Raw genomic sequence first — 27,883 nt, forward strand, 5'->3', positions numbered from 1 at the left:
CTGCTTATATACATGTGGGACAACTTGGGCTTTTTGCAATAAAAACAAGATTAGCTAGCTAGCTGAGCTCAAGTTAGGAAAAAGTAGCCTGATTGTAAAGAAATGGCTAGCAGAGTGGTCAGTGCCCTTCTTTTCCTTCATTTATTTCACCGTAAGAGTTAATCAAGGAGGAAGTTTCACAGCAGCTTAGTAAATTTGCATTGCGCACTTAAAAAATGTCCCAACCAAGAAGGTAAAGAGAATATGTTTACCTTTAGTAGTCTTTAGGGCAAAAACAAAGTATGGCTCTTTCTCCCACCTGACCTACAAACAACATCCCTGGTTACAATGTGAGTCGGATAGGAGTTTCCACTTCACACTTATTTTCCTTCTGTGAGTAGACTGTGAGACATCGATGGTAATGAAACATGTGTGCATCCACATTCGATCAGTACAACTGAAGGCAAGGGCAAAAAAAAATTCCATCTTCAGAATTTTCAAGTGTGAAGGGAGCTAATTTTCCATACTGGTGTTTTTACATCGTTGGATTTTTTTCCCAGCATGTGTGAATGTTCAGATATGCAGCAGAGATATGAAATGCAGTGGATACCATTCTCAGGTACACTTTTAATTGGAGAAGTTGGCTAAGAAAACCAACTACCTCAATGGCCACAGCTAGGAAGCATTATGATGAATGGATTTGTGTCTCAATAATCCCAGCATGGGCATTTGGCTAGAAAATATGTACTAATGTTTTATTTATGCATAAAAATTCCACAAACATAGGGGCTTAAAACAACACTCATTTATTATCACACAGTTTCCTTGGGCCAGGAGTCTGGTCACAGGATGACCCCGGTTCAAGTTCTTCCCAGGCTGAAATCAAAGTGGTGGTCAGCTGCATTCTCATTTGGTACTTCTAGGCCTCTTCCAAGCCCAGGTGGCTGTGGGAAATTCCTTTCTTTAGGGTGGTAGGATGGAGGTCCCCATTTCCTTGTTGTCTCTCAGTTCCTAAAGGCCACCCACATTCTTTGCCATGTGGCACACTCCATTTCCCAAGCCAGGTACATAAAACCTCCCTGATGACAAACCCCTGTGTCTCTTGGAGTCTGTTCTTCTGGAAAAGCCTATGTAGGATTAGGTCGGTCTTAACTACTGATAGATATCCCTAAAGATTTCAACCTTTTGTAAAATAGAAACCCCTTTGGAGTTAGAGCCCCAGACATCATTTACTGTGAGTCCAGCCGTGGGGATGAAAAGTATTCTGATGAACTTAACTCTGAGAGGCACAAAAGGATAGGCAGACATGTCCCAGGCACCAAGAATATTAAAGAGCAGAGAAAGGTAGCCACCTGTGTCTGTTGTGTATCACCAGGTTCCACCCTGAGAGATCAATATTAAACTAGTCAAGCCGTTCGTTCAAACTAATGGTTTTCAATATTTTTTCTTGTTTTTTGTTGCTATCTAATCAATATCCAGTCACCGAGACCCCATGTGTAGATAGTAGAACTGTTCCACAGGGTTTTCAAGGCTGACGTTTTGGAACCAGACCACCAGATGCTTCTGGGAGAGTTTGCACTACCAAACTTTCTGCTGAGAGTCAAGCAAATCAGTTATAGCCTTGTACTTGGGACTTTAAATCCTTTTTGATTGAAATGTACATGGAAATACATTCTGATAGATCCTCATGTAGGGCTTACCGTGTTCCAGATACTCTTAGTCACTTACATTGTAACCCTGTAACAGCAGAGTATTATTATTATCATCATTATCCCCACTTTTCAAGTGAAGAACCTGATTCAGAAACAAATCAAGTGACTGCAGACAGGCAATAGGACATTGGCAGGTCTTTAACGACTTTGTCTGGGTTTTTTTTAGGTGTAGTGGGAACAGGTAAGTAGGGAGTGAGGGGGTGAGCTTGGTATTCTACTGGCTGAGCCCCAACATCAATTTTTCCCCACATCTACCTTCCTAAAGTTTCTGCAAGATACCCTCCCTAGAAAATACTTCAAAAACTGAAAGTGAAATGTATAAGGAGTGCTTTCATGAGTTTCTTTCTTGATCGCTGCTGTGCTTTGCTTTGTTTCTCAGAAAATTTCCACGTAACACCATGAACCCTGTTCATCCGCCTAGAACCTATACTTTTGCACTGACTTTGCCTTCTTGCTGCAAATAGAAAGAGATGCTGGTAACATTTCCCCACTGTAAATGTTTGCTACCACTCTACCCTTTTAACGTGTCTCACCAGTTGGACTTCTCCGCGCATACCCATCCATGCAAAATAGACCGCGAGCTCCATCTCCCTGAAGCCTCTAGGGTAGCTTACTCATCTGCTTGCAAGACTGCTATGACTCGCCATTTCCCACCAAAAGCGGTTAGAATGGCTTATGGCTTTCCGTGAGGTGACCTCACCATTTTCCTCAACATTGATACAAATGTTTAAAGCCAGTAAGTTACAGACCCTGACGTAAGTCCTTTCTAAACATACCTCCATAACGTATTAGCTTACCCCCTCAAGGTCTATGTTCCAAACTTTCAGAGTATTTCTGGGCTTCTATGTTGGCACAGTCAGTTTTCTACCTTCCATTAAGTTAAGGAACCCTGGGGGTGCAGTCAGGTAAGCACTGCCCCGCCAACCACTGTGCCAGCAATTGAAACTTGCCAGCCAGGCATCGGAAGCAAATGAAGCGTTGTCTGCTGCTATAAGAATCCACAGGCTCGGAAACTTTATCTAGGGTCACTGTGAGGCAGAATTGACCCAATGACACTAGATTCCGTTTGGTTGGGTTATTATAAGGGTTATCTTCTTTGCATTGATAAAGCCTTTGAATGTGCTGAGTAAACTCAAGTTGATCTTTCATGGAATACAACAGCCACCTGCTCATAGCAAGTACTAAATAAACACATGCTTAATTAAAAACCTTTCCCCAGCATCCTAGGAAATAGTCAGAGCAGCTATTATTATCATATCCAATTCACATACGAGTACACTGAGATTCAGAAATGAATAGTGACTTGTTTATCTTCATAGAATGTAGATGAAAACTAACACAAAGACAGATATTTTACCTTGATGCAAAAAAAGTACTTTGAAAGAGAGCTAATGGTGCCCGGTTATCAAAAGATATAGCTTCTGGGATCTTGAAGGCTTGATGATAAACAAGCGGCCATCCAGCTGAGAAGCATCAAAGCCCACATGGAAGAAGCACACCAGCCTGTCTGACCACAAGGTGCAGAAGGGACCAGTTATCAGACATCAAAGAACTAAAAATCAGATCGGTGGGTGCCCACCTTTATGATACGATCACTGAAGACAAAGGTGTGCATAAGCAAAATGGTGAAGAAAGCTGATGGTGCCCGGCTATCAAAAGATATAGCTTCTGGGGTCTTGAAGGCTTGATGATAAACAAGCGGCCATCCAGCTGAGAAGCATCAAAGCCCCCATGGAAGGAGCACCCCAGCATGTGTGACCATGAGCTGTCGAAGGGATCGGGTGTCAGGCATCAAGGAACAAGAAATCATGTCATTGTAAAGGTGGGTGAGTGCAGAGTGGAGACTCAGAGTCCATCAGTAGGCAACTGAACACCCCCTTGCTGAGGGGTTGTGGGGAGGAGACGAGCCAATCAGGGTTCAGGCTAGCAAGGATAAAACATATAACTTTCCTCTACTTCTTGAATGCTTCCTCCCTGGTTCACTTTAAAGACATCATCATGATTTTGTTGAAGAACATCACAAATGATCTCCATGGGGTATATGGTAGTTCCATTAATATTGCCAATAATATAACCACTTGTATAGATTTCAAAACATTTCTGGAAAAGATAGTATACATGTATAGGACAGTTTTTTAGACCAAAATACATTGATTGCTGATTTTTACATATTAACATTCAGGTAATTGGACACTATTTATACTAATAATGAGGGTTGCAACTATGGTAAAACTTGCATTAATGCTCTTTGGCAGAAGAAGAACTGGGTTATTTGTGTTTTAATAGACAAAAATGTATGAAATTAGCACATATAAGGGAGTCTTGAGTTGCCACTTATTGGTTTCTTAAGTCAAGACTTTTGAACCAAGTCCAGTGACTTCCACATCAATACCCTTGGATGGCAGTCATCTGCTGCCTCTCACATTAGAGCATTTCAGCCTTTGGTACATGCGAATATTTCTGTTTCTTTCACATGCTACTGGTGTGTTTGAGATAAAGTCCAGTTCGCTTACTGGGAGTTCCAAATCGAATCCTCCTGATGTGGTCTATGAGCAATGTTGTGTACCTCAAAAGGACAGAGTCTTAGTTATGGTTGCCTACTGTGTATGGCCACGGTCACCAAAGGCTGAATGTAACTAGGCCAGGTCCCATTGGTGGTCGTTATCCTTAATGTTGCGTCTTTTCCCCCAAGAGCCTGCTGCTCCACCGAGTTTACCCATTGACTGAAGTGTACTCACCTGCGCTGGTACAGCTGTGCCCTCCACCCCGCCATCTCTTGACTTGGGTTTCCAGTAAGATTCACTACCCACTCTTGTAGGAGAGTCGGTTAATTTGGGGTGACTGTAGAGTCATGTAAGAGCCCTGGTAGCATAGTAGTTAAGTGTTGAGGTGTTGCTAACTGCAAGGTCAAGAGTTCAAAACCCTCAGACAGTTCTTGTTGAAAGAAAAGGCTTTCTAATGCAATAGAAGTGCACGGGGGCGTTCTACCCTGCCCTGTATGGTCATGATGAGTCAGCATTGACTCAGTGGCAGTGAGGGAGGGAGTGGAGTAGTGTCCCTTCACATCATGGGAAACTAGTCCAGTTGAGGTGAGGCCTTCCCTGTTGGAATGGTTTTCAAAATGACAAGTAAGGGGGTAGTGCAGGATTCATGAGATGTAGGCAGGCATATTACTTCATTGCCTGGGCAGCTGAAATAGAAGACTAGATTACTTTAGAATAGGAGCCCACCTTTGTTGTGGTATTTATTTTTATAATAGTGGTCTCATAAAATATTTCTCTTTCTGTGATGAGCTAATTTCATTCTACAAAATGGATTGCAGGCCATCCAGGTTGTGATGTGTTTCGTGGCTTCGTCGCTGTTTTTTCGGGGAGACGGAGTGTTCATTGTGTGTGTGCACTGCAATTTCTTTATGCAGTCTTCAACTGATGGACATTCAGGCTGATTCCAGCTGCTTGGTCTTATGAACTGAGCTGTCAACATTGAGGCACATCTGTTCATATTTGTCTCTTCCTTCTTTGGGGTATAAGCCCAGTAGTGGTATTGCTGCACTGTATGGGATTTCCATTCCTGTTTGTTTTAGGTAGTGCCATATTGCTTTCCAAAGTTGTTGTACATGTTTACAAACCCATTCACAGTGTATAAGAGTTCCAATCTCTCCACATCCTCTCCAGAATTTGTTTTCTGTTATTGTTGTTGTTGTTGGTTTTTAATTGAGCTATCCTCGTGGATGTAAGGAGATTGATTTGCATCTTCCAGATGGCTTGTGATCATGGGCATTTCCTCATGTGTTTTCTAGTCATTGGAGTTTCATTGTTGGTGGACTGGCTATTCATGGCTTTTGTTCACTTTTTAATTGGGTCACGTGTTAGTCTCTTATTGAGGTGGTGTAGAGTTCTGTAGATTTGGGTAATTAGACCCTTGTCTATGGTGACATTTCTAAAGAAAAAAATCCCAATATGTGTGCTCTCCTTGTGCTTTTTGATGAAGTCTTTTGATATGTTTAAGTATTTTACTTTTCCTTGATCTCAGTCATCAATTTTGCCTTCTACTGTGTGTGCTTCTTTTGTATATAGTTGGTAGTCTGTGTATGACCTGCAATAGGACCCTTAAATATATTCCAATTTCTCATCGATGATTCTTATAACACTGGGGTTTACATTTAGGTCTTTAACACATCTTGAGTTCATTTTAGTTTAAGAGGAGAAATGTGGGTCCTGTTTCATTCTTTCGCATATGGAGATCCATTTTTTCCAACCCCATTTGTTGGAAAGGGATCAGTGATTCTTACATGGGGGTATGCACCATACTTATTCAGAGGGTTTCTCTGAAAGGTCACCTAGTCTTTCTGAGCTAGATTCTGGGTGAAACAAAAATCCCAGAAGATGGTGGTGTGCTTTTTTGTTTGTTATGTTTAGGTGCTGTCCATCTGGTTCTAACTCATACCAAACCTATGTGCAACAGATGACAATGCTGCCAGGTCCTGAGCCATTCTCATCACTGTTGCTGGATTTCAGCCCATTGTTGAAACCACTGTGTCAATCCCCCTTGGTGAGGAGCTTCCTCCTGTTTTTCTGACCCTCTACTTTACCAAGTATGATGCCTGTAAGCTGCAGTTTTGCCTAAGGAGTGCCCTGACTACATTTCCTCCAAGACAGATTTGCTTATTCCTCTGGCAATCCATAGTACTTTTAATACTGTTAATCAGGGCAATTCAAATGCATGAAGTCTTTACATATCTTTCTTGCTCATTGTTTTCTTGCTTAGGAATCATCAATTTATAAGGTTCTCTGAAAGCGTCCCAAATTACTTCATTTGTTTTGTTGTTAGCTGCCATCAAATTGGCTCCCAACACATGGTGTGTCAGTGAAACAAAACTCTGCTATCCCTGTGATTGGTTGTAGATGGAATCATTATGACTCCTACGGTTTTTGTTGGCTTGTTTGGGCTACCAACTACAAGATCAGTGGTTTGACATTACCAGCCATTCCATGGGATAAAGTTGAGACTTTCCACTCCTATAGGATTGCTGTCTCAGAAACCCACTGGGGAAATTCTACCCTGCCCTGCAGGGTCTCCGTGAGTCAAAACTGACTTAATGGCAGTGAGGTTTGGTTTGGGTTTAGGTTTTGGTTGGTTTATAGAATGAGATTGCCAGGACTTTCTTCCTAAACTACCTTATTAAATATGCAAAATTCCATACTAAGTTACTGCTTCCCATTGAAATGCAAATTAACATTAAATCTTATAATTCATTCTTTATTTAAAGAACATTTGTTCATAAGGCAGTATGATTTGAAAACGTCATTTTAATTCACTTAATAGTTACATATTTCAAATCTATATTATTTCATATCTGTCTTATCTATTATTAGATTACTTTTTTCCAAACAGTTTCAAAATATTTTCCCCTTTAAATATCTACCTTACCAGCTAGCCCAGCTCTAGTATGGAGTCGTTTTTATTTGTGATGGAATGTATAAACCCCTGGATCGTGAAATTCACATCTCATCATGAATAAACTCACCAGCTCTATTCCTAAGCACGAACTTTGATAGCCGTGGAAGCATGGCCCGTTTGTAAGTTAGCTGGAGAATGCCTTCGTGGCTCCAACTCTGTTTCATCCTGTGTGAAAACGTGTTGGCATCTAGCTCATGCCCACTCATGGTGGCCCTGTGTGTATCGGGATAGAATTCCACCCCAGAGGGTTTTCAATGGCTATTTTGGCCCCCAGAAATAAATCGCTAGGTCTTTCTTCTAAAGTATATCTGGGTGATACATTGAACTTTTTTTCATGTTCATCAGCCAGGGTTTCAAAAAAATAGTTCCTGGTTCATAGTATATGCACAAAAGATGTTATTTCCAGCCCTCATTGTGAGTGAAGGCTAGTGGTATATGGAAGCAGTATGTGGAGAGCTGGAAGCAAAGACCTGTTACCAAGGCCCTTGAGACAAGGCTGTATGAACACCATCTCCCCTTGATGGGCAGCTACTCCACGTAATTCACTAGAGCATGCCTGCACTACTGGGAGAGTCCTTGGAACATGTGGATGTGACTATAAAACATGCTATAATCTTGGAATCCAGACATCAAAATGCACAGCTTCAGTGCCTGATAAAAATGTGTGATCCTTTCCACAAACCACTCTAAGTCCGGCTTTATCCTTCCCTCTGGGAAGCTGTCACTGCTAATGATTCCCGTGGTAACTGTGGCTCTGCAGCCTGATCATTTCTGAGTGCTCTCTGGTCCTACGTATATCAGAAACAAAATATCCTGTCTGGTGTTCGGTGCTTAAAATAACGGACAATCGGTTCCTGCTGCCATGTTGAAAAGTTACTCCATCCTCCCTACCTCCTCCCCATATGGTGAATCCTCATGCCAGGGGCAAAAACTAAGGGTGACCGGAAGAAAACGGGCAGAAGTAGGGGATTGGGCATCCTTAGACCACTGCAGGCAGTCCTTCATATCAATTTGATTTTCCCTGCTTTCATTTTTCAGAAAGATCAACTTTTTCAAGGGTGACACGTGCTATGGAGAGATAGTTCCCATCTCTAAAGAGAAGGAGCAGGTTTTCCAAGGAATGCTGCATAGGGGCATGATTTTAGATTATTCAGTCCCTATTATGACAAATAGTTGTATGCTAAGTACCACCATTGTGGCAGGAGTGAGCAGTATGCAATTTTCACTCCTGGAAAACAATAAAATAGGTGCCCCTAGGGCATCTGGGCATGTTTCCTCTGGGAGAACGCGAGCTTGCAAAGCTGCATAAAACAGAGCGTGGCAGTAGTATTGGCTCATCGGGTCGTGAAAGCCATCTCCTGGGCCTGTTTTACGGGGCGGGGCGGGAGCAGGGGCTTGGTGCCTTTCCTTTTCTTTACGTGCTGCCGTTCGGCAGAGTAGAAACTTTCCTTCTTAACTCGTGACAGCTCATTCTGGGATTCTCCAAGGTCCGTAATTCGTTCTGGCCCTCTGGAGATTCAGTTGCCCAAACATTTTTCTGGAAACACCGCAGACCATTGTTTTTATTAGGGGACTGTGAAGCTTTGTAGTAGGATGCTTTGTGTTTTATTTGTTTTCCTTCTCCTGCCCCAGCTGTTTTTGTTTGAGCAGCATTGGAGGAAGGTTAAAGTATGTGTGGCCTCCGTTAACCTAGCAGCACTCTCAAGCAGCAGAATTTGAAACGTGAACTAATGAAATTGTGACAGTCAGGCCATTTGTGCTGATTGGTTCGTACGTGAGGGATGAGGGTTGACCTCCGGTTGAATGATCTAAGGAGCACCTAGCTGTCAGCGGAGCAGGTCACCCCATAAAATATGCTCGTGCAGAACTCAAACATTTAGGAACTGCTGGGATGGAATCATGCCAAGGACACGCCTAAGACATCTTTTACTTTTCACATCCAATCAATGGAGCATGATTGCCCCAGAACTCACCAAACACCTAACACTGGCTATATAGTGGCCTTGGAATTGGAGTAGTAATGGCTGTGTTTCTGACAACTCAATCGTCCTTGGCTGCACCCTGTGAAAACCAAAACTGATGCCCTGTCCCATAACCAGAGACCTTGAGTTAATTGTTCAGTAATGCAGTCTGTTAAGGGAGTTTGGAAATGCTCTCCATAGGACTCTGCAGTGCCACAAAGGTTGAGAACCCTACTCTGTGTAAATGGTAAATGAGTCCTTGAGCAGCCTACCCCCTGCCAGCACAGTACAAAGCACATGGTATTAACCTCTTTCTATGCACTAACCCACTTCACGCTCCCAAATTTCCTAGGAAATAAATATATTTTACAAATAAAAATTAGATTTTTAAGATCTTAATTATTTTGTCCAAATGAAATTTGGTTTTTGTTCATTTGACTGCAATGCGTACTCCAACAGCCTCCTCGGAGAACTCAGAATATAACAAAACAAATTATTATGTAATAACCTAAGAGGTCAGGGGCATTGGTAATTCTCTTTCAATACAGGGGAGCCATGTCCAATTCTCAGTCATTGTACCATATGCTCAGCCACCACCATCTGTCAATGGAGGCTTTCATGTTGTTATGGTGTTGAACAGGTAGGTATCAGTAGAATGAGATGGGCTAAAAAGAAAGTCCTGGGTTACTGACTTCTAGAAATCAGCCAAAGAAAATATGGATGAAAGAGTCTGGCCTGCAACCCATCCTAGGAATGGTGCAGATCCAGACAGAGCTTTGTTCCATTTTACATGGGAGCTCCAGGAGTCAGGCCAAATTCAAAGGCAACTAACAGCAGCAACCTAAGGGAATGATCCACTGACTGACTGATCTAAGTTAGGGCCTTGCCTGCCTTCCTGAGAGTGTGGAAGCAGGATCAAAAGCTCTTTGATGAAGCATCTGCAGTGTTGGGAAAGAGCTGGGACAACTGTACTTAATGGCCAAAGTGCCTGGGCACCACTGGCAGGCTTATATAGAAGAGGCATCGTAGAAAAGCACAAGCATTCATCATGCCTTTGCCTTTTACAAAACACTCCCCTAGCAAAAATCTCAAAGTGCAACATAATTAATAAAATCACCCAGATCCTCTCTAGATGAATAACATTTTATATAGGCAAATTCCCTTCTGCCCCCAGCCCATCCAAGACTATGAGAATGTTGCCAATTTTAGAGAGTGAGCAATAGAGTAATAAGAAGGAACTCTATATTGGTCAATTCAAAAGACCGCCAAGGCATTGATAGTGACCTATATGTGGAAATATGACACAGAATGTGTCCTGATGTCTTGTCAGCTAGGCTGTGCTAAGTAGATCAAAATAGGAAAGGCATGGCAAGAATGAAATATTCAGTTCTTACAAATCAACTATGCCCAGGACTGATATTATGATGTTTGATCAAGCCCCCCAAAAGATCTTGAACAGTGGTTCTTAAACTTCCTAATGCTGTGACCCTTTAATACAATTCCTCATATTATGGTGACCCCAACCATAAAATTATTTTTGTTGCTACTTCATAACTGTAATTTTGCCACTGTTATAAATCAGGCAACCCCTGTGAAAGGGTCGTTCGAACGCCCAAAGGGGTCGCGACCCACAGGTTAAGAACTGCTGATCTAGAAGCAGTAAAATGATGGCTTTAGGTGGTGATCCCATTACTTGGTTTAATTAAACAGAATGACTAGACAGGGCCAATTCATTAGCCTAAAGATCGTTGAGTCATGGTAGGCAAAAGTACAGATAATGCCATTTGGAAGAGCCATTTAAGTCATCCATGCCCTTTCAGTGCAGGCAATCCTCTGGGGGGACATATAAGAAACGTCAGACGTAGCCTGGTGAAGTCGTCTGCTCCCTGTGCAGCAGACCATCCCCCAAAGCGCCAAACACGAAAGGAGATGATACATAGGGGATGCATTTGGGTGGCTGTTATGTATCTCTTCACCTTAATTCTAATAACCCTTTTTAAAAACAAGTCATCCCTTGCCCTTTTTTCTTTTTCATTGCCTGTCCTTTGTCGTCCCCGATGCCTTATGCTCTCCATTCCCCAAACACGCACTTTGATGGAGGCATAACAATGGGTTTCTTCTTTTAATCAAGGCAAAGTTTTCCTTTTCTAATTTCTAGTTCTGTACGGAAGAGAAATAGTTGTTAATGCAAGTTCCCAAGGGACATTGAAGCATGCTGCTGAAAGGGCTTTTTAAATACTCCAAGAAACCTGTCTGCTTTTGTAAATCTGTAAAACAAAATGTGCATGGATGGTTGCACGGATCTCCAGATCCCTTACTTGTATGAATGTTGTACATCTGACAGTTCTTTGAGGAAGGACTTTTTTTTTTTAAGGAGGTCAGTTGGGAAAGAAAACATTATAAATGACCATCCTATTTACACATCTAATGAATACCATTTCACCCCCTGGTTAATGTTCTCTCTGAATACTGTTTTGTCCCAATCACCTTCACAGTCTTTTCTTCCTCTTCCCAACAATTAATTGTTAGAATTTTTTATCTCTGTCTCTCCTCCATTTCGTCTTCCTCTTTCTCCCTCTTCCCCTCCTCCTCCTCCTCTACTTTCTCTTTCTCTGGACGACAGTTTGACGTATGCCTGGGGCCTCAGTTACCACTTAAATATCTATGGCCCGCACATTCATAACTCCAGATTCTGATCTTTAAGCACATCTGATATTTCTCTTATATGTTTCTAATTTGACATCCTATGCATGATAGTCTGTCTCTTATGTTGATACCAGAAGTTTTTTGTTTTTTCATGACAAACTTGTTCTCCATTCTACCTCCTAACCTACCTCTAAAATCTAAATTTTTAAAAAGCAAGGACAGTCTTACATGATCTTCCTGTAAAGATGTTCCCATACTCTCCTTTTGTGCCATGCACAACCACAACTGGCCTGGTTCTCCACGACTCTGTCTTCTTCCAAACCATAATGCCATTGTGCCTGCCCCAGTGCTTCGAATGTTCTACTCTGCCACGTTTTCTTGTTGACGCTCTGCTCATTCATTGCCTCCTGACTTCCTTGGGCTCAGGCTGATTTCAATAACTAATATGGGCTTTCATAGACTGTAATGTTCCCTTGCATAGTTCATTGGCATTGCAATTTAATATTCATTTGTGTGATTATTTAATAAATGTCTGCCTCACCCACTTGACTATAGCTCTTCTCTCTGTTTCTGTTGCTACCTCCTATCCTTCCGTTCTTCAAGATTTGCCATAGTTTCTACTAACTCATGGTTTCATCGGTCTCATAGATTCTACTTTTCTATATATATAGCTCTCAATTTCTACTCTTGTTATTCACTGCTGGCTCTCCCCACATTTTTGAAATCCATGCTCCATCAACTGCAAAGAAGATATGATTGTTTTAATTCATCTTTATCTCTTTGGTGATATGGGAGGGATTAACTGTAATTAGCCTCCTTGGAGTTCTTGACCAATACCCACGTGGACTGCCAATTGGTTGGGGGCATTCCTCTTCAATTGGCTATGGTCAGTGTGTGGAATTGAAAGGTCAGCATTCTGTAGAAAATACAATAAGCCAGATGCTTTCTCTAGCACAGTGGTTCTCAACCTTCCTAATGCCATGGCCCTTTAATACAGTTCCTCATGTTGTGGTGATCCCTCCAACCATAAATTTATTTTCATTGCTACTCCATAACTGTAGTTTTGCTACTGTTATGAATCAGGCAACCCCTGTGAAAGGGTCACGACCCCCAGGTTGAGAACCACTGCTCTAGCACAACCTGCCAGCTGCATGTTGGCAGAGTTGAAGAAGGATCTTTCTTGGGATCGAGGATTGGGTGAAAGTAGTGAGAGAAAGTAAACTTGCACAATTGTTTAGTTTTCCACTCAACTCAATCTTCATTCCCTGTATAAGTTGTCAACACAACCCACAGAGGTTTCATTGCAGGGTAGATGATGACAGTTGCAGTGAGGTCGAAATATGACACCTTGGCATTGATCTCCCTTTTGACCCATTGTATAATTGGTCCAGTTTTTAAATATTTTCTACTTGATTTTTGATTGAGGATTTTCTTTGCTTTTTGAGTCATTGCTATTGGGCCATTTGTTTGTATACCATCTTGGTTGTGTATGATTTTTTGTTTATGAAACCCAGATTAGCTAAATCTCTGGAGGCTACAACTGGATATGACAGGGGAGGTTGGCAGGAAGTGGGGAACTAACAACAAGGGGGACAAGGAAGAAGAAATGTCCTGGAATTGATTGTGGTGATAGCTTCACAATTCTGGTTGTTTTGTTTTGTTGTTAATTAATTAATTAAAAATTAATTGTCCTATGCCTCAGCATTCTCCTGAATCAACTTCATTCTCGAGCAGGTTTCCTTGGTGACCCAAAAATGTAGTTTTAGGATTATCTGATGCTTATACTTTCCCCCAGTACACCTGAAAGAAGGTCTAACTGACCAAGGTTGGGTTCCTTCATTGAACTATTAATCGGGGGAACAATACCCTACAGCAGAGATCGAAGACAGAGTCAACCCTACATCAGTGCGCTTTCCCTTGAAGAAAGGACATTGAGAAAGAGAGCCAATGCTCAACCCTTCCTCTAGGTACAGCCTGGGGCCATTTTTCCAAGAAGATGGCTGTGTTGCTATGTTTGTTGACATTTTTTCCCATTTTCCACTTAGATGGTAATAAATGATATTGCATATTTTGCAAAATTATAGACACTCATAGAAGGTATTCAAAGTATTGAATAACTCTGATGAGTTAGAATGGATGATATTTGACAAAACTAGAGGCTGGCTGAAGACCACCATGAAAATGGTATCAGCACATTCCTGCTAAATAGCAGCTCTACATCCTCTGAAAGCATGGCTACTCGATGCATTTCCCTAACTCAAGAGCACACCAAAGTGTCCAGTAACATTCATTCCCTTCAGTAACCAAACATGTTTTTGTTTTTGTTGGTACGCACTTAGCTGGCAAAATGTCGACGGCTGGAGTTTATAGATAGCTTCAAAATTATCTCTTCATGTTTTTCTTTTCACATGTGTACCTTGTTACTGAGTCACACACTTAAGGTAACCTTCTTGGGGACAGACATACAGCCACTCCTAACTTATCAACATGATTAGGGTCTGAAGAGCAAGTCATTATGCAGAAATCAGCATTATGTGAAAATGAAAGATGGCCATTATCACCTCAACACCTCCCCTGTCCTGTGAACTTCATGCTGAGCCCCTACCAAGGTCACCTGCCATCACCATCTTCCCTTGCCCTGTGTTCCCTCAGGAAACCTCAGTCCCTACCACTCACCACAAGGGAGAGCCACCCAACATTCGAGAGCCAGGGTGGTCTAACTGCCATCCTCTTCCTATCCTTATCTTTGGATTACCTTTCCACTCCTGCTCTCACTATATTTTCAGGATAGATGGCCCCAGCTCAACCGCTTAGTGACCCCAAAACACCCTTGGTAGTTTTGCTTTGGGCAAGAGGATCCCTGTCCATGGTGGGAGGTGGGCCACACTGCCCTTTGGATTCCCCTTGCTTGAGCATCCACTGGCTGTTTCTGGACGGCCCTACTCCCATACAAGAATCCACACTCCAGACCTTCCTCTGAGCCTGTGGTGGCCAGGCTTACCTTCTGCCCTTGGCCTTAAGCTGTAGTTGCCACTAGTCACCCCCATCCAGGTAATCTGCTCTTGCCTTACCTGTGCCCATCCAGGAGGGAGCTTTCAGGAAACATAAGAGACTACAGGTGTCAGGTGATGTGGTGTTCTGAGGATGCTGAGTACCTGAGCGGCCTGCCTCGGGCTTCCACAGCTCAGCCCAGCCCTGTTGCTCCTTGAGACTGGAAGCTGGGACTAGACCCTGAAGTCCCATTTCCCAAGGATGGTCCAACCAGGACACTGCTGCCACTGCCTTGGCCTCAGCCCTCTGGCCTCACCAGTTCTCCTGAATCTCTACCAGCTCCTTTCTAGCCAACCCCTAGCACCAGGGTAGTTCAGAGGGACTATGCCCCAATTCCTTTCCAAGGTGCTTATAAACACCATGCAACACAAGCTCCGCCCCCCCCTCCCCCCCTATGTGCACACAGGAATCCTGTCAGGGACTTCCGTGCTCTATACTATCAGATACAATGTTGTGGATGTCCAAAATAGTCAGGTAGTAGATTTTTTCAATTATTGTCCAAAATGACAATGTCAGACAATGAAATTGTTGTGAAGTAAGGAGTAGATATGCTTTGCCAGTCAGTCCGGGTCTTTCCCAGGGGGGAAAGAGCAAAGATCTCGTTTCCCCCTTCCAGTATGACCTCACCAAAACAAGTGAGCCCACGTTCAGTTGACCCTAATCTAAGTCGGACTTGTTCCTGTCTGAACATGGGCTGCCCTTTCCAACTCGGGTTGTAGGAAGAATTTTGTTTTATTAGAGACTTTGATTAAAAAAACAGTTTAATGAGGCTCCTCAACTTGGCTAAAAAGCCGCCAACAACTGTGTGTGTGTGTTGTTACTTTTCATACACCCTTCACTCAAGTCAGTGTCGACAAAGCACTTCACACACATCCTGTCCACAGTAAAATCCAGAGCCAAACTCACTTCCATTGAGTCGCGTCTGACTCACAATGAGCCTACAGGACATAGCAGGGCTGCCCCTGTGGGTCTGAGAGAATATAACTCTTTACAGGAGTAGAAAGCTTTGTTTTTCTCATTGAGGAGCGTCTGGTGATTTCAGCCTGCTAATTTTGTGGTTAGCAGCCCAGCGTACAACCTTCATCTCCACCAGGGCTCCCCTTATTCCCAATGGGTACCAAGCAATGAGAGTTCACCTTCCTTCCTGCGAGTGCACTCTTCCCCAGCGTGGGATTAGTAGCTCGGAGTGCCACACACCACCCTCCCTGGGATCCTGGCTTTCAGCCTCATGGCAGTACCTGGGTGGCAGGTCTCAAACCTGCTTACGAGAAATTAGTTCCCATCTGCCTTTGTCCTCCTGACCATTGATGCAGGTTTATAAAAAGCCTTAGAAATGCTTGCCTAGTGAATTGACATTTTCTCCCTGACGGATTTCATGCATGATTCTTTTCAGGATTGCAGAGAGTCCAACAACTTGCAAAAAACACAAGATACTTCAGACAGAGGCTAAACGAAATGGGATTCATTGTTTATGGCAATGAAGAATCGCCTCTTATCCCCCTGCTCCTTTATATGCCTGGTAAAGTCGCGTAAGTATTCAAGAGTCTCCGAATAAGACATAAAGCTCAGCAGATCCAGCTAAAATCGTGTTCTTGACCCCAGGACAGCACTAGCTTATGCATGTTGAAGGGGATCTTTTCCAGAAGTCACCTGCCACACCTCAACAGGGCCTTTCCATGGGTGTCATAAAAAAAACAACAACCAGGTGCCAGACCCAGTTATCTCCCTAAGACCATTGGCAAACTCCACAAATTTGGGGAAATCACTTAGCTCGCTAGACTGCAACTGAAAATTAAAGGAGAAAGACAGCTACCTTTAGCCACATTTTCACCAAGATCTTTCTTGTGGAGAACTTCTGAAAACCCTGTGCCAACATGTACAAAAACTCCGTAATTGAATCCTCAGGACAATTCTGGGAGGACATTACCATGATCATTTTCATTTTAAGTGTGGGGAAATTAACACTGAGAGCCACTGAAAAGCTTTCCCAGAGTCCTACAGATCAAGAAGTAGTACACTGAAGATATGAATCCAAACCTAATCATACTCAAAAGTTTATCCTGCTAATTCCCAACTTTAATACTTCTACTGTAAATCCCTTTGGATTACTTTCTACTGATTACTACTCTGAATCGATCATTAGTAACAATTGCATACAGAGACAAAATGACCTTTTCTCAGTAATATTTGGGTAACATAATACATGAACCATACTCAAGCCTGCTACAGACTAAGTAAAAACCAAACCAAACCCATTGCCTTCAAGTTGATTTCTACTTACAGCAACCCTACACGGCGATGTAGCATTTCCCCCAGAGAGTTTCCAGAACTGTAGATCTGCAGGTGCACATTGCCATATCTTCCTCCCCCAACACAGAGCTGGAAGTGTGTCTGAACCACTACTGACCTTTCATTTAACAGCCAAGCACTCAGCCTTTGTGCCACCTGGGTTCATTGAGACACTAATATCCTCTGTTATTAAAAGAAGATTCAATACATTTCTGTCCAAATATGAAATGTTTATTTACATCTTTGACAAAGCTCACGGTAAAAAGTCATATTTGTCAAAATATTTGTCTGATTGTATAAGTCCTCGCTCTCCTCAATGCAATCCCATCACAACCACATCCTTTAACAGTCTGACAGTTGGATCAATCAGCAGGATATTTGAAGTACTGTATAGAAAAGTACCAAATTATTAATAGAGAATTCATGGTGGGAGGGAGAATTATGTTTTTAAATCACTGATTTTCTAAAATATTATCTGTTGTCTCACACACACACACAAAATGCGTAATGACTTAAGAACACACCCAGAGGATCTTAGTCCACCATACAACTTCCATATGTCAGAGATATGATTTACATAGCAACCAAAAAGACAGCATGCTGCAGACATGCTGTATACAATATTGCTCTGTGCTTATATCAGTAAGATAGGCACAATGACTTAAAGTACCAAATAATCCAAAATCATTTCCCATATGATTTTGCAAGACAAAAGAAAACCCATAATTATTCAGAGTGGTACTGCAAAAATTACTCAACCCTTAGCACTTATCTATTTTATATTTTATCATTCATTCACATGGTAGTATAAAAAAATAAACATATTCAAGTTTTAAAATGTGCATTGATAGTCTAATGGCACTAGGGAGTGTGCTGAAGAGTTCTAAGTTTGATGGTCTAAGCTATAGTTAAAATCTTAACAAGCTGGGAAAATGAACAAAACTCAAGAGAAGCTTCCATGCATAGTAAAAATGAATTCATTTAAATTAAAAAATTCAACTTCACTAGAACAGAAATGGAGGGAAAATTTGTCTATGCTTCTATATGTCAGGAGATACAGATGGACAACAGTTGAAAGACAAGTTTTGTGTAAAATTTATACTCTATGGGATAGTGAGATGTTTGTAATCAAACAGAATTTTCACTCCATCCCTTCCTATCTGCAAATAATGGATTAGTTATTTGATAAAAGCCCCCATTTTAACATTCATAAAATGAGATGTAATAGTAAGGCTGAGTGCTTGGCTATTAAATGAAAGGTCAATAGTGGTTCAGATCCAAATCCACTGTGAAGATTAAACAGGATGAGGTCTATGCAGCGTTTGACATGTTGCCTGCCATTTAAGAGTCCCTCAACACCAGCAATTATGATTAACAATATTAATAGCATGCACGAAACACTAAGTGTAGTGATTGAAGTTTAAGCATTCAGTAAATGACAGTCATTCACAGTAGTAATTGGATTGCTCTTACTCCAAAGCCAAACCATGAGCACGGCCATCGAGTCAGTTCTGACTCATAGCGACCCTAAGCACACGGTAGAGTTGCTCCTGTGGGTTTCTGAGACCATAACTCTACAGGAGTAGAAAGCCTCATCGTTCTCCTATGGAGCAGTTAGTGATTTTCAACAGCTGACTTCAAAATAAGCAGCCCAACAGGTCACCTGTAACCCAGGTCCCTATTGCTCTTACAACGACAACTATAATCCCTTTACTTTCAATTGAGTGCAATTGTAAGCTTAGTTGGTGTGGGTAAAGGACTCCCTGAAGTAAATATTGCAATTTTCTATTACATGCAAAAGAATAAAATTCCCAGAAAAAAAATAGTAGGTAAAAATATTTCTGTACTCTGCATCAGTCAATGATGTTCAATATTGGGTAAGTCAAATGATTTCATTCCTTCCACCTAAGATTGTTTTGAAGAAGTAACTTACCTGGCTGAGAAAGGCCGTCTTGGTTCAGTAGTAGAATTCTTGCCTTCAGTGAGAGAGAGCCAGCCAATGCCTGTCCTGTACAAGAGCCATCACTCATCAACAGTCAGTGGGGGCTGTGTGTTGCTATAATACCAAACAGATTTCAGCAAGTCTTTCAGGTGAGGACAGACTGGAAAGGAAGGGCTACTTAGGACAATCAGCCAGTGAAAACCTGGTGAGTCATAATGGTCCCTGTCACAAGCTCTCCTGAGGATGGCACAAAATTGGGCCGCATTTTCTTTCTTTGTGCCGGGAACTGCCATGGGCCAGGGTCACTCTTAATGGTCGCTAGGATGGCGTCACTGAATGCTGATTGCAGGCCACCTGTGGAGAAGAACTAAGGGTGCCGTCCATATCCTTAGAGTACAAATGACAAGGCAGAGACCCGGAAAGGGAAAAGTCCCTTCTCAGTGCCACACGCACGTTAGGTAGTAAAGGCCAGATTTGAATCCGAGTTCTGTTTCCCTCCTGAGGCCCTTTTCACTACCCAGTCCAACCTCAGAACTTTAGACCATTTTTAAAAATGCACATCTCATTAAAACATCACAGCATATAAACGTAATGCTCTTTGATGCTACTCTTGATGATTCAAAAGCATCAATTACTACAATGGAAAATACAAACTTTATTTCTTAAATTGAAAGCTCACATGTACAGAAGTGTTTGAAATCGGGAGTAAATAATATAAACGTGTCTTTAATTTGCTAATTTTTAAACTTTTTATTTTACTAAAGAAGTGAGATTTCTTCAATGTCCACATACTTTATAATGAAAATATACTCTATAGCCAGTTATCCTTTTTTTTTTTTTTAACATAGTCTGGCTACTACTCTACAACTGGAATCTACTATGGAGTTCAAGAGACTATGATTTCACCTATAAAACATACACATTAATAATCAAGACTGTGCTGATTTTACTAAGTGCAATGTGATTTGCATCTTGCTACACAGTCTTCACCATACACTTGGAAGGCAGCAACATGTGAAGTACTGTGGTGCTACATGCAATACAGTGTTAATGTTTTTATTTTTTTTATTATTTCACATTGTTGAGTTTCTTTTGGCGGATGCCAACTCTAATTTGCACTGGGAAGTGCAAACCCAGAGACTCATTCTTGATAAAAAAAAAGGTGGGCAATCACACATATAAACTGAAAGAAGCTTGGCTGAGAAGTGTATGGTTTAAACTCAAAAGTGCTGCACTTCCCGATTCGCCTCGAGAATGAAGAGAATCACGTGTGTTGTTGCGCACTCTCTGGCAATTGTGCTGCTTCGGTGCAAAGGGCAGCAAACAGTGAACACAATCCTTTGGGAGTCCTAAACACTGGCCTGAGATCATGGGTGAGGTGGTTTTACTTTAGCAATAAAAGCACCTCCTTGGCTTCTCAGACAATGACGTGCTCTCAGTCTGTGGTGCGGTGGGCAGCCTTCTATCAGGTGATCAAGAAAGAGAGACATCGCTTTTGTGTTCACGTTTTCTCAGCTAGAAAGCCTCACAAGCTCCTCATGACTGCCTGGTTCCAGTCCCAGAGTAAAGCTCACCTTTCCAGCCAGGGGGCTGGAAGGCTGTTTGCTCTGTAGATCTTGCTATCTCCAGTGTTTCCTTGCATGTACTACCTTCTTCATGGGGAAACCCCAAGGCCTAACTGTTAACTAGGGAGAGAGAGGGGGAAGATGGACAAGCAGACTGACTCTCAATATCTGGTTCAAGTATTTTTCTGAAATTATGGCTGGAAGATTTTGTGGGGCTCTGTTTGACCCCCAGCCCAAAATAATAGAGCAACTGTTTCCTAATGCTGAGAACAGAGTTGTGGGTAGAGGTACTCAGTAATAAAAGTTTCCTGCAGAAAGCCTCTGAGCACAAAGGGGAAAAGATTGACTGAGATAGTTTGTTTATTGTGCCAGCCTGGCCGATAAACACATGTGGGATTTGTGTTATGTATCTATCTATATACATATATATATATAATTATTAGCGATCTGGTTTTGTCTCTCTAGAGAACCCTGTCTAACAAATTGACTTTGAAGGCACTTGCCTTTTTTGTCTGGCATTGGCTCTAAGTACAAGTATTTTGAAGATTTAAGAACCGGACATCCTAGAATAAATTGAAATGAGCAACTATGGGGAAGGACCCATAGCTTTAAAAAGTTGTACTTAACGCACCGGAAGCTTTGTAGTTATGTGGATTCTAGCATACATGCTACACCTACCCACATGTGTCTTTTTCTTCCCTGCTTCTGCTCCTTTCCACTTTAATCTGTACAATGGTTGACTACCTTTGAGTAAAGCTGGGTGTGTTCATTAATAAAAAATTAAGGAGAATTTTGATGTCTCTGGTTTAATGAAAAGTAAAATCCATCCAGGAACTCTCTTATCTTGATCCTCAAATTATTGTTACTAAGATAAGCTTCTTTAATCTCCTCACTAGATAAGTGATTGATAGTAACTAAGATTTTTAAACATCAAGGTTTCCCTTTAACACATTGTTGTTGCTGTTAGAATCATGGTTAGCCCATGCACAATATAACAAAGCGTTCTCTGGTTCTGTGCCATGATCAGTTGCAGGTCAGTCCTGTGCAAGCCATAAAGTTTTTATCATTTGATTTTTTTTTTTGGTAGATCACCAGGCCTTTCATCCTAGTCCTTCTTGGTGTGGAACCTTCATCAAACCTGTCTGGTACCACCAAAAAAATTCTCACTGCTGTAGAGTCCATATTGGCTCATAGCTATTATACAAGACGGGTTATAATTGTCCCTGTAAGTTTCTGAGACTGTAACTGTTTATGGGAGTAGAAAGACCCAACTTTTTTCTGAAAAACTGTTAATGGTTTCACTGCTGACTTTTCGGACCGCAGCCTAACCTATAATCACTATGCCACCAGAGCTCCAAGCATAGCAGCATCATGCAAATCTCTGCTGACTGAGAAGTCATAGAGGCATTAGCCAGAAATTGACTCCAGGCCTCCCATGTGGGAGGTGAGAATTTTACTTCTGAACTAATGCCCATTTAATATGTACCCTTCCTTTATGTAATCCCGTTTGGTTTTTGTCTGTATACACTCTTTGGTTTTTAGCTAGGAACCCTGAAGATAAGGCATTTACAGAAATATAAATATCTTCAAGGTTGACACACATGTCAACATTTTATTTTCAATGTCAAAGACAGTCCCCACAACTCTCTATTGAGTGCATCAGACCCCACGATACTCCAACACTCAGATATGGGCAGTGTCCAGTAAGCGACTGTGGCATTACCTGAGCAGTCATATTTGACAGGATTTTAATGACTTCAACCATCTTCTACTCCTCATCGTACAAAATATTTTTTAATTCATTTAGCTTTTTTAGTCAAATTTATTAAGTTTGTTTGAGACGATAATTCTACTTTCTTTCAACTAACCCATTTAAAATTTTTCCTAGGGCTTTTGCACGACATCTGTTACAGAGAAAAATCGGGGTGGTTGTCGTTGGTTTTCCAGCCACTCCCCTTGCTGATGCAAGAGCTCGGATTTGCATGTCAGCAGCACATACTCGGGAGAATCTGGACACAGTGAGTACTCCGCAGGCGATGGTGTTGCCGTCCGGGGTCTCCAGTACTGTGACCTTGGATTTTCAACAAGTTCTTTGGTTTGGGCCTGTTTGAGGTACCCTGGGTTTCTCTTTGGTGATTTAGAAAAACAACACAAATGAAACTAACTGTTAAAAAGAAAAAAATAGGTATGCTAGAAATAGCTACAATGTATTCAACTTAGTAGATACAAAAGAAAAACTTTTAGGGAAGATGGACCGAGGCAGTGTTCAGGTTGCAAAAAGAAGAATGACTTAGTTGAATACTGTGCTATTCACCTGTTCTTCAGGGACAAATCTTATCTAACTTCTCTTTCATTAACTCCTATATCCTGACTATTCAAAACCACCAAATGTTTCATAATTAAAAAGTAACAAACTCAATGCCATCAAGTTGGTTTCAACACCTATTGACACTATAAGACAGGTTTAAACTACTCCTGTGGGTTTCTGAGACTATAACCCTTTAAGGGAAAAGAAAGCCTCATCTTTTTTCCTCTGGGTAGGCTGGTGGCTTTGAACTGCTGACCTTGCAGTTAGCAGCCCAATGAATAATCACTACACCACCAGGGCTCCTTAAAAAAAAAAAAAAAAAAAGACCCAACTAAGCAGTAAGTTCCCACACGTCGTCTGTTAAGTTTGTCTAATTGTGATGGCTTGTGTGTTGCTGTGATGATGAAAGCTATACCATTGATGTTTCAAATACCATCAGGGTCACCAATTGTGAACACATTTCAGCCAAGCTTCCAGACTAAGAAAAAGGAAGAAAATGCCAAGCCTTGAGTTGCAATGTTGAAGGATTCTATAGTCAAAATAATAAGGAAAACGCATTGAAAGAAGATAGAAGGAATACAGCATCACTGTATCAAAAGAAATTCATTAACATTCAACAAGACAAACTTGTCAGACAAACAGGAACTTATTGCTTAGCAGGCTTTTTATTATTATAATTATTATTATTATAACAGATTTGGTGGTTGTGGAAAAATATCAAAATACATGAAGTTAATGTTGAAAGAGAATGTTTCATCAGATTGTGCATTAAAGAACAAATAAATAACAGTATTCATCTGCTAAGTGATCAAGAACTGATGGTATTAAAGGGATAACTCCAACTGCACTGAAGGCATTAGCAAAATACAAGATTCCAGTAGTTGGTGGAATACCAAATGAAATGTTTTCAAAATTGATACAGTGCTATAGCACTCTTTAGCCAAAACCAAGAGATTTGGAAGACAACTATTTGGCTAACCAATTAGAAGAGATCCATATCTGTGATCATTCCAAAGAAAGGTGACCCAACAAAATGTAAAAATTGTTGAATAATATCATTCCTATCAAAAAGTCCTGCTGGGAAGCTAACCACAATGTCAGCAATTTGAGTCCACCAGTTGTTCCAACAGAGAAAGGGGGTTTTCTGCCCCCACATAGGCTCACAGCCTCAGAAAACCAAAAGGGGACTTTTACTCTGTCCTATAGGATCATTATGAGTAGAAATCGACTCGATGGCATCGTTGCCTCTAGGGAACATTATGTCTGTACTTCTTCCAAGACAGATTTGACTATTTCCCAGACCAGATTTGAGTTTCAGAGACAGTAAGACTTTTTCACAGTAGTCATTACATTTGCAGTTGTACATATTTGTGACATGGAGCCATGGTGGCATAGTGGTTACCCTTGGGGCTGCTAACCACAAAGTCAGCAGTTCAAAACCACCAGTAGCTCCACAGGAGACAGAAGAGGCTGTCTACTCCCATAAAGAGTCACAGTCTGAAAACCCCAATAGGGCAGTTCTACGCTGCCCTATAATAGACTTGCTATGAGTTGGAATCAACTGGGTAGCAGTGATATACATAACAAATTGTGTACTGTATACTAGAATGTAAGGGCCATGACAACTCCAGCCTCACTTTAATCCTCCACACGTCATCAAGCTATAAATGCACGCCCACTGAAGTCTCCCTGTTTCTTGGAAGCATGGAAACCAAAATTGGTCCTTGCTCCTTTAGAAGCATCTCAATCACAGCCCACAGAAGCCTCTCTGAACTCTTTACTCAGATATCCTATAGTTTCTCCAGAGAGTACTCTCCCTTGCTGCAGCAAGCTCAGTGGAGAGATAAGTAACTACCATCAAGTCAAGCCTGTTTCCTGGTGAGCTTATGTACAAGCTCATTATGCCAGCCCACACATTATGCCAGTCCATTTGACTGAGTAGCTCCGTCACCCTAGCTTAACACAATGCAATGTTCCCATGTAGAGTTTTGGTCCCTATTGATGGCATGCTCAAAGCAAATGAGTTGCACAATCGTCTGTTATGTTTTCACTGGTCACTTTTCAGAAGTAGATAGAAGCAGACTGCCACACCTTTCTCCCTAGAAGCATTGGGTGGTTTCGGTCAGTAAGCAAGTAATTAGCTGTTGCAGCCCTGGGGCCCCTGGCTTTATAAGATCACATGCATGTTGCTGGTCATCTTCAGTGGACTTTGGCACAGATCGCTGTATGTTATATATGCCTAGCCAACCGATGACTTGTATACCATACAACAAACACAATAGTAGAAACCAAACATATGGAGTTACATATTAGTAGAAGTTTTCGTGTTTTCTTCTCCCATTCTCCATGAACTTTCTCATCTCTTCCTTGGAGTGTGAAGGTCTATCACGTGAGCGGGCACTGAGCTCTTTGATCCCCCACCTTCACGTAGACTCAAATAGAAAACATCCCACACAGATGTCATTTCAAAGAAAACTTCGGTTCCTTTTTCCTAGTGCTTACATTTGTGCAGGAAAGTTTAGGAGGTACAGGAGAGTCAGAACACTTTCATCACCCGTAATCCTACCACTCATCAATAAACCACCCTTAATGTAGTGGTGGAGGTTCTGGGTGGTACCAACAGTTAATGAGCTTCTCTGCCAACCAAAAGGCCAGAGGTTCAAATGCATCTAGAGGTGCTTGGGAAGAAAGCTCTGGCGATAATACTGCCCCCGAAGCAGCCATTGAAAACTGTATGGATCACGGTTCTGCTGCCCCCTCGAGGGCCTCCGTGAGTCAGAGCCAGTCATCTTGAAGCAACTGCTTGTTGTGTTGTGTTGTGTTTTTAACATGGTGGTGAACATTTTGGCCAATGCCACTTGGAACACATATCTCAAGACAAATGCCCACAAGTTCCATTCATCACTCATTCGAATGGTACCTGCTCTCATTATATCTTTTTCGAAGCACCTTTTGTCTTCCACCTCATTGCATTGATTAAGAAAACAAGACTGAAACAGGTTCAAAGATACACTAAATACCCTAAGACCAGAAATAAGCTAGGAGTAAAAATTGAATACTTTATTTTGTGGATCTCAATTTTCTCCTTTGTAAAATGGAAATGTATGTACTGGGCTAAAGTAAATAAGCTTCAAGGGATGAGGGATCTGGCTCTTGTGAGATAAAGTTCTGTTAGACCACACAACATTGAGGAGAAGAAGGATAAAGCTTCGGGGGATAAAGGAAGATACTGATATGCTCTCAAAAAGTTCCATTTTGGTTTAGACCAAGTTAGTTTGCTGAAGAATCAACCGTAGTAAGTATACACACAGTCAGATGCCCTAAGGCTGCTGTACATGCGGCATCGGGCTACTAACCAAAAACCTGAAGAGGATCCCAGCTTCCGTGAAGCTTTACCGTCTCAGAGATCCTATAAGGGGTTGCCATGATTCTGACCAGAGTCAATAGCAGTGGGAGAGTAAGTTTATATAAAGACAGACAGATCGTATATATTCAAGTATAAGCTGACCCGAATATTGGCCGAGGCACCTAATTGTACCACAAAAACTGCATGAAAAATGTGCTGAAAAGCTCGGCTTATAGCCGAGTATATGCGATATAGAATACTTTGAAATATCTGAATGAATATAGCCAAGCACAAAAACAAAACGAAATAAAAAATCCCAACCCCACTGCCATGAAGTCCATTCCAAATCACAGTGACCCTTCAGGACAAAGCCAAACTGCCCAGTAGCATCTGCAAGGCTGCAAGCTTCACGAGGCTGCCTGCCGGCCACACGCTTCTCCACGTGGAACTACTCGTGGGTGTGAACCACAGACATTTCCATTGTCGACCGAGGGCTTAGCCACTGCTCCCCCAAGAATGAGCCCATTCCTTGCGCTCCCGTCCTTATCCCCCCCCAAATAAAATAGGCATTCATAATATGGAGTTAGGTCATTGAAGAAAATTATTTAAAATGAACTAGCATCCCGCAGTTCTCTAGTACTTATAAGCCATAACCTGATGATATGAACATTGTTCTTTTTCTTTAAAAGCGAAGCAATGGGTGCTTAGGAGACGTGCCATTTGTCTGTGAACTGAAGGGCATGGCCACATCCGAGGTTAAAGATAACTGACCCTGGGCAATCTCGTTTGCAGGTCTTAGAAGCCCTTGATGAGCTTGGCGACCTCTTGCAACTGAAATATTCCCGGCACCGAAAGTCAGCTCGCCCTGACCTCTACGACGAGACAAGCTTTGAACTTGAAGATTAAGTCTTCTGGTCCTGAATGGAGTGAAAAGATTTTGCCAGAAGGACGTCTTTCCTTAGCTCAAAAAGGAATATACTCTAAATAAGTTTCTCCCCTTTCTAAAGGCAGTATTGGTTTTCAGACCAGGTTAATTGCACTGAAGGAGACGTTGTCGTTGTGTTTTTAATATCTTTTATTTGGGACCAGAGAGATTAAACTATGATTTAAGTTTTCTTCTCCCAAGTAGTCTGCGATAAAGACACCCACTTATTGGAATATTTTTAATGGCAATGAGCCCGTGTTTTCGGCTGTCCCTGTGCAGTCTCTTTGGTCCACGCCCTTTCAAGGGTTCCAGCCAAAAGAGGGGGTTTTGGTTTTTAATTCAGTAGATTTCATGATGTGTTTACCTATTTCACCCACAGATGTGGATGCGAATGGTGGAGAGTAGTTACCTCTTGGTTCCACTCATAAAAGTAGCAGCTATAACTCACCAAGGTCATGGGAAGCTCCGGGCAGGAAGTCAAGCAATGTTGCCTCTGCCGTATGCCACCTTCGGACGTTTTCCGAGGACAAGTGTTAAAAGACATAATCTTTCAAGGGAAAGAACGAAATTGCTCCATGGAGACTAGAGACATCTTTGAAGGAAACTTTCCTTTTCCTTTTCCTCCTACTGGTGTCCTATCACAGCTGAGCTTTTGAGATTTGGAAAACTTAAGGCTTTTGTTTCATAAGGAAGGAAGCA

General features: G+C 41.8%; 1 protein-coding gene across 1 annotated transcript in view; it reads left to right on the forward strand.

Moving 5' to 3' along the window:
* SPTLC3 (serine palmitoyltransferase long chain base subunit 3) overlaps nt 1-27,374 on the forward strand; it is a 169,486-nt gene extending 142,112 nt beyond the window's left edge. The window contains exons 10-12 of the mRNA XM_004697825.2: nt 16,203-16,338; nt 22,494-22,623; nt 27,052-27,374. Of these exons, the coding sequence (XP_004697882.1) occupies nt 16,203-16,338; nt 22,494-22,623; nt 27,052-27,165 (380 nt within the window). The 3' untranslated portion in view covers nt 27,166-27,374. The remainder of the gene's footprint in view (nt 1-16,202; nt 16,339-22,493; nt 22,624-27,051) is intronic.
* Nucleotides 27,375-27,883: the final 509 nt, after the last annotated feature.

The sequence above is a fragment of the Echinops telfairi genome, unplaced genomic scaffold (assembly GCF_000313985.2).
Source record: "Echinops telfairi isolate 266 unplaced genomic scaffold, ASM31398v2 ScPeMD7_5592;HRSCAF=6446, whole genome shotgun sequence".
NCBI lineage: Eukaryota > Metazoa > Chordata > Mammalia > Afrosoricida > Tenrecidae > Echinops > Echinops telfairi.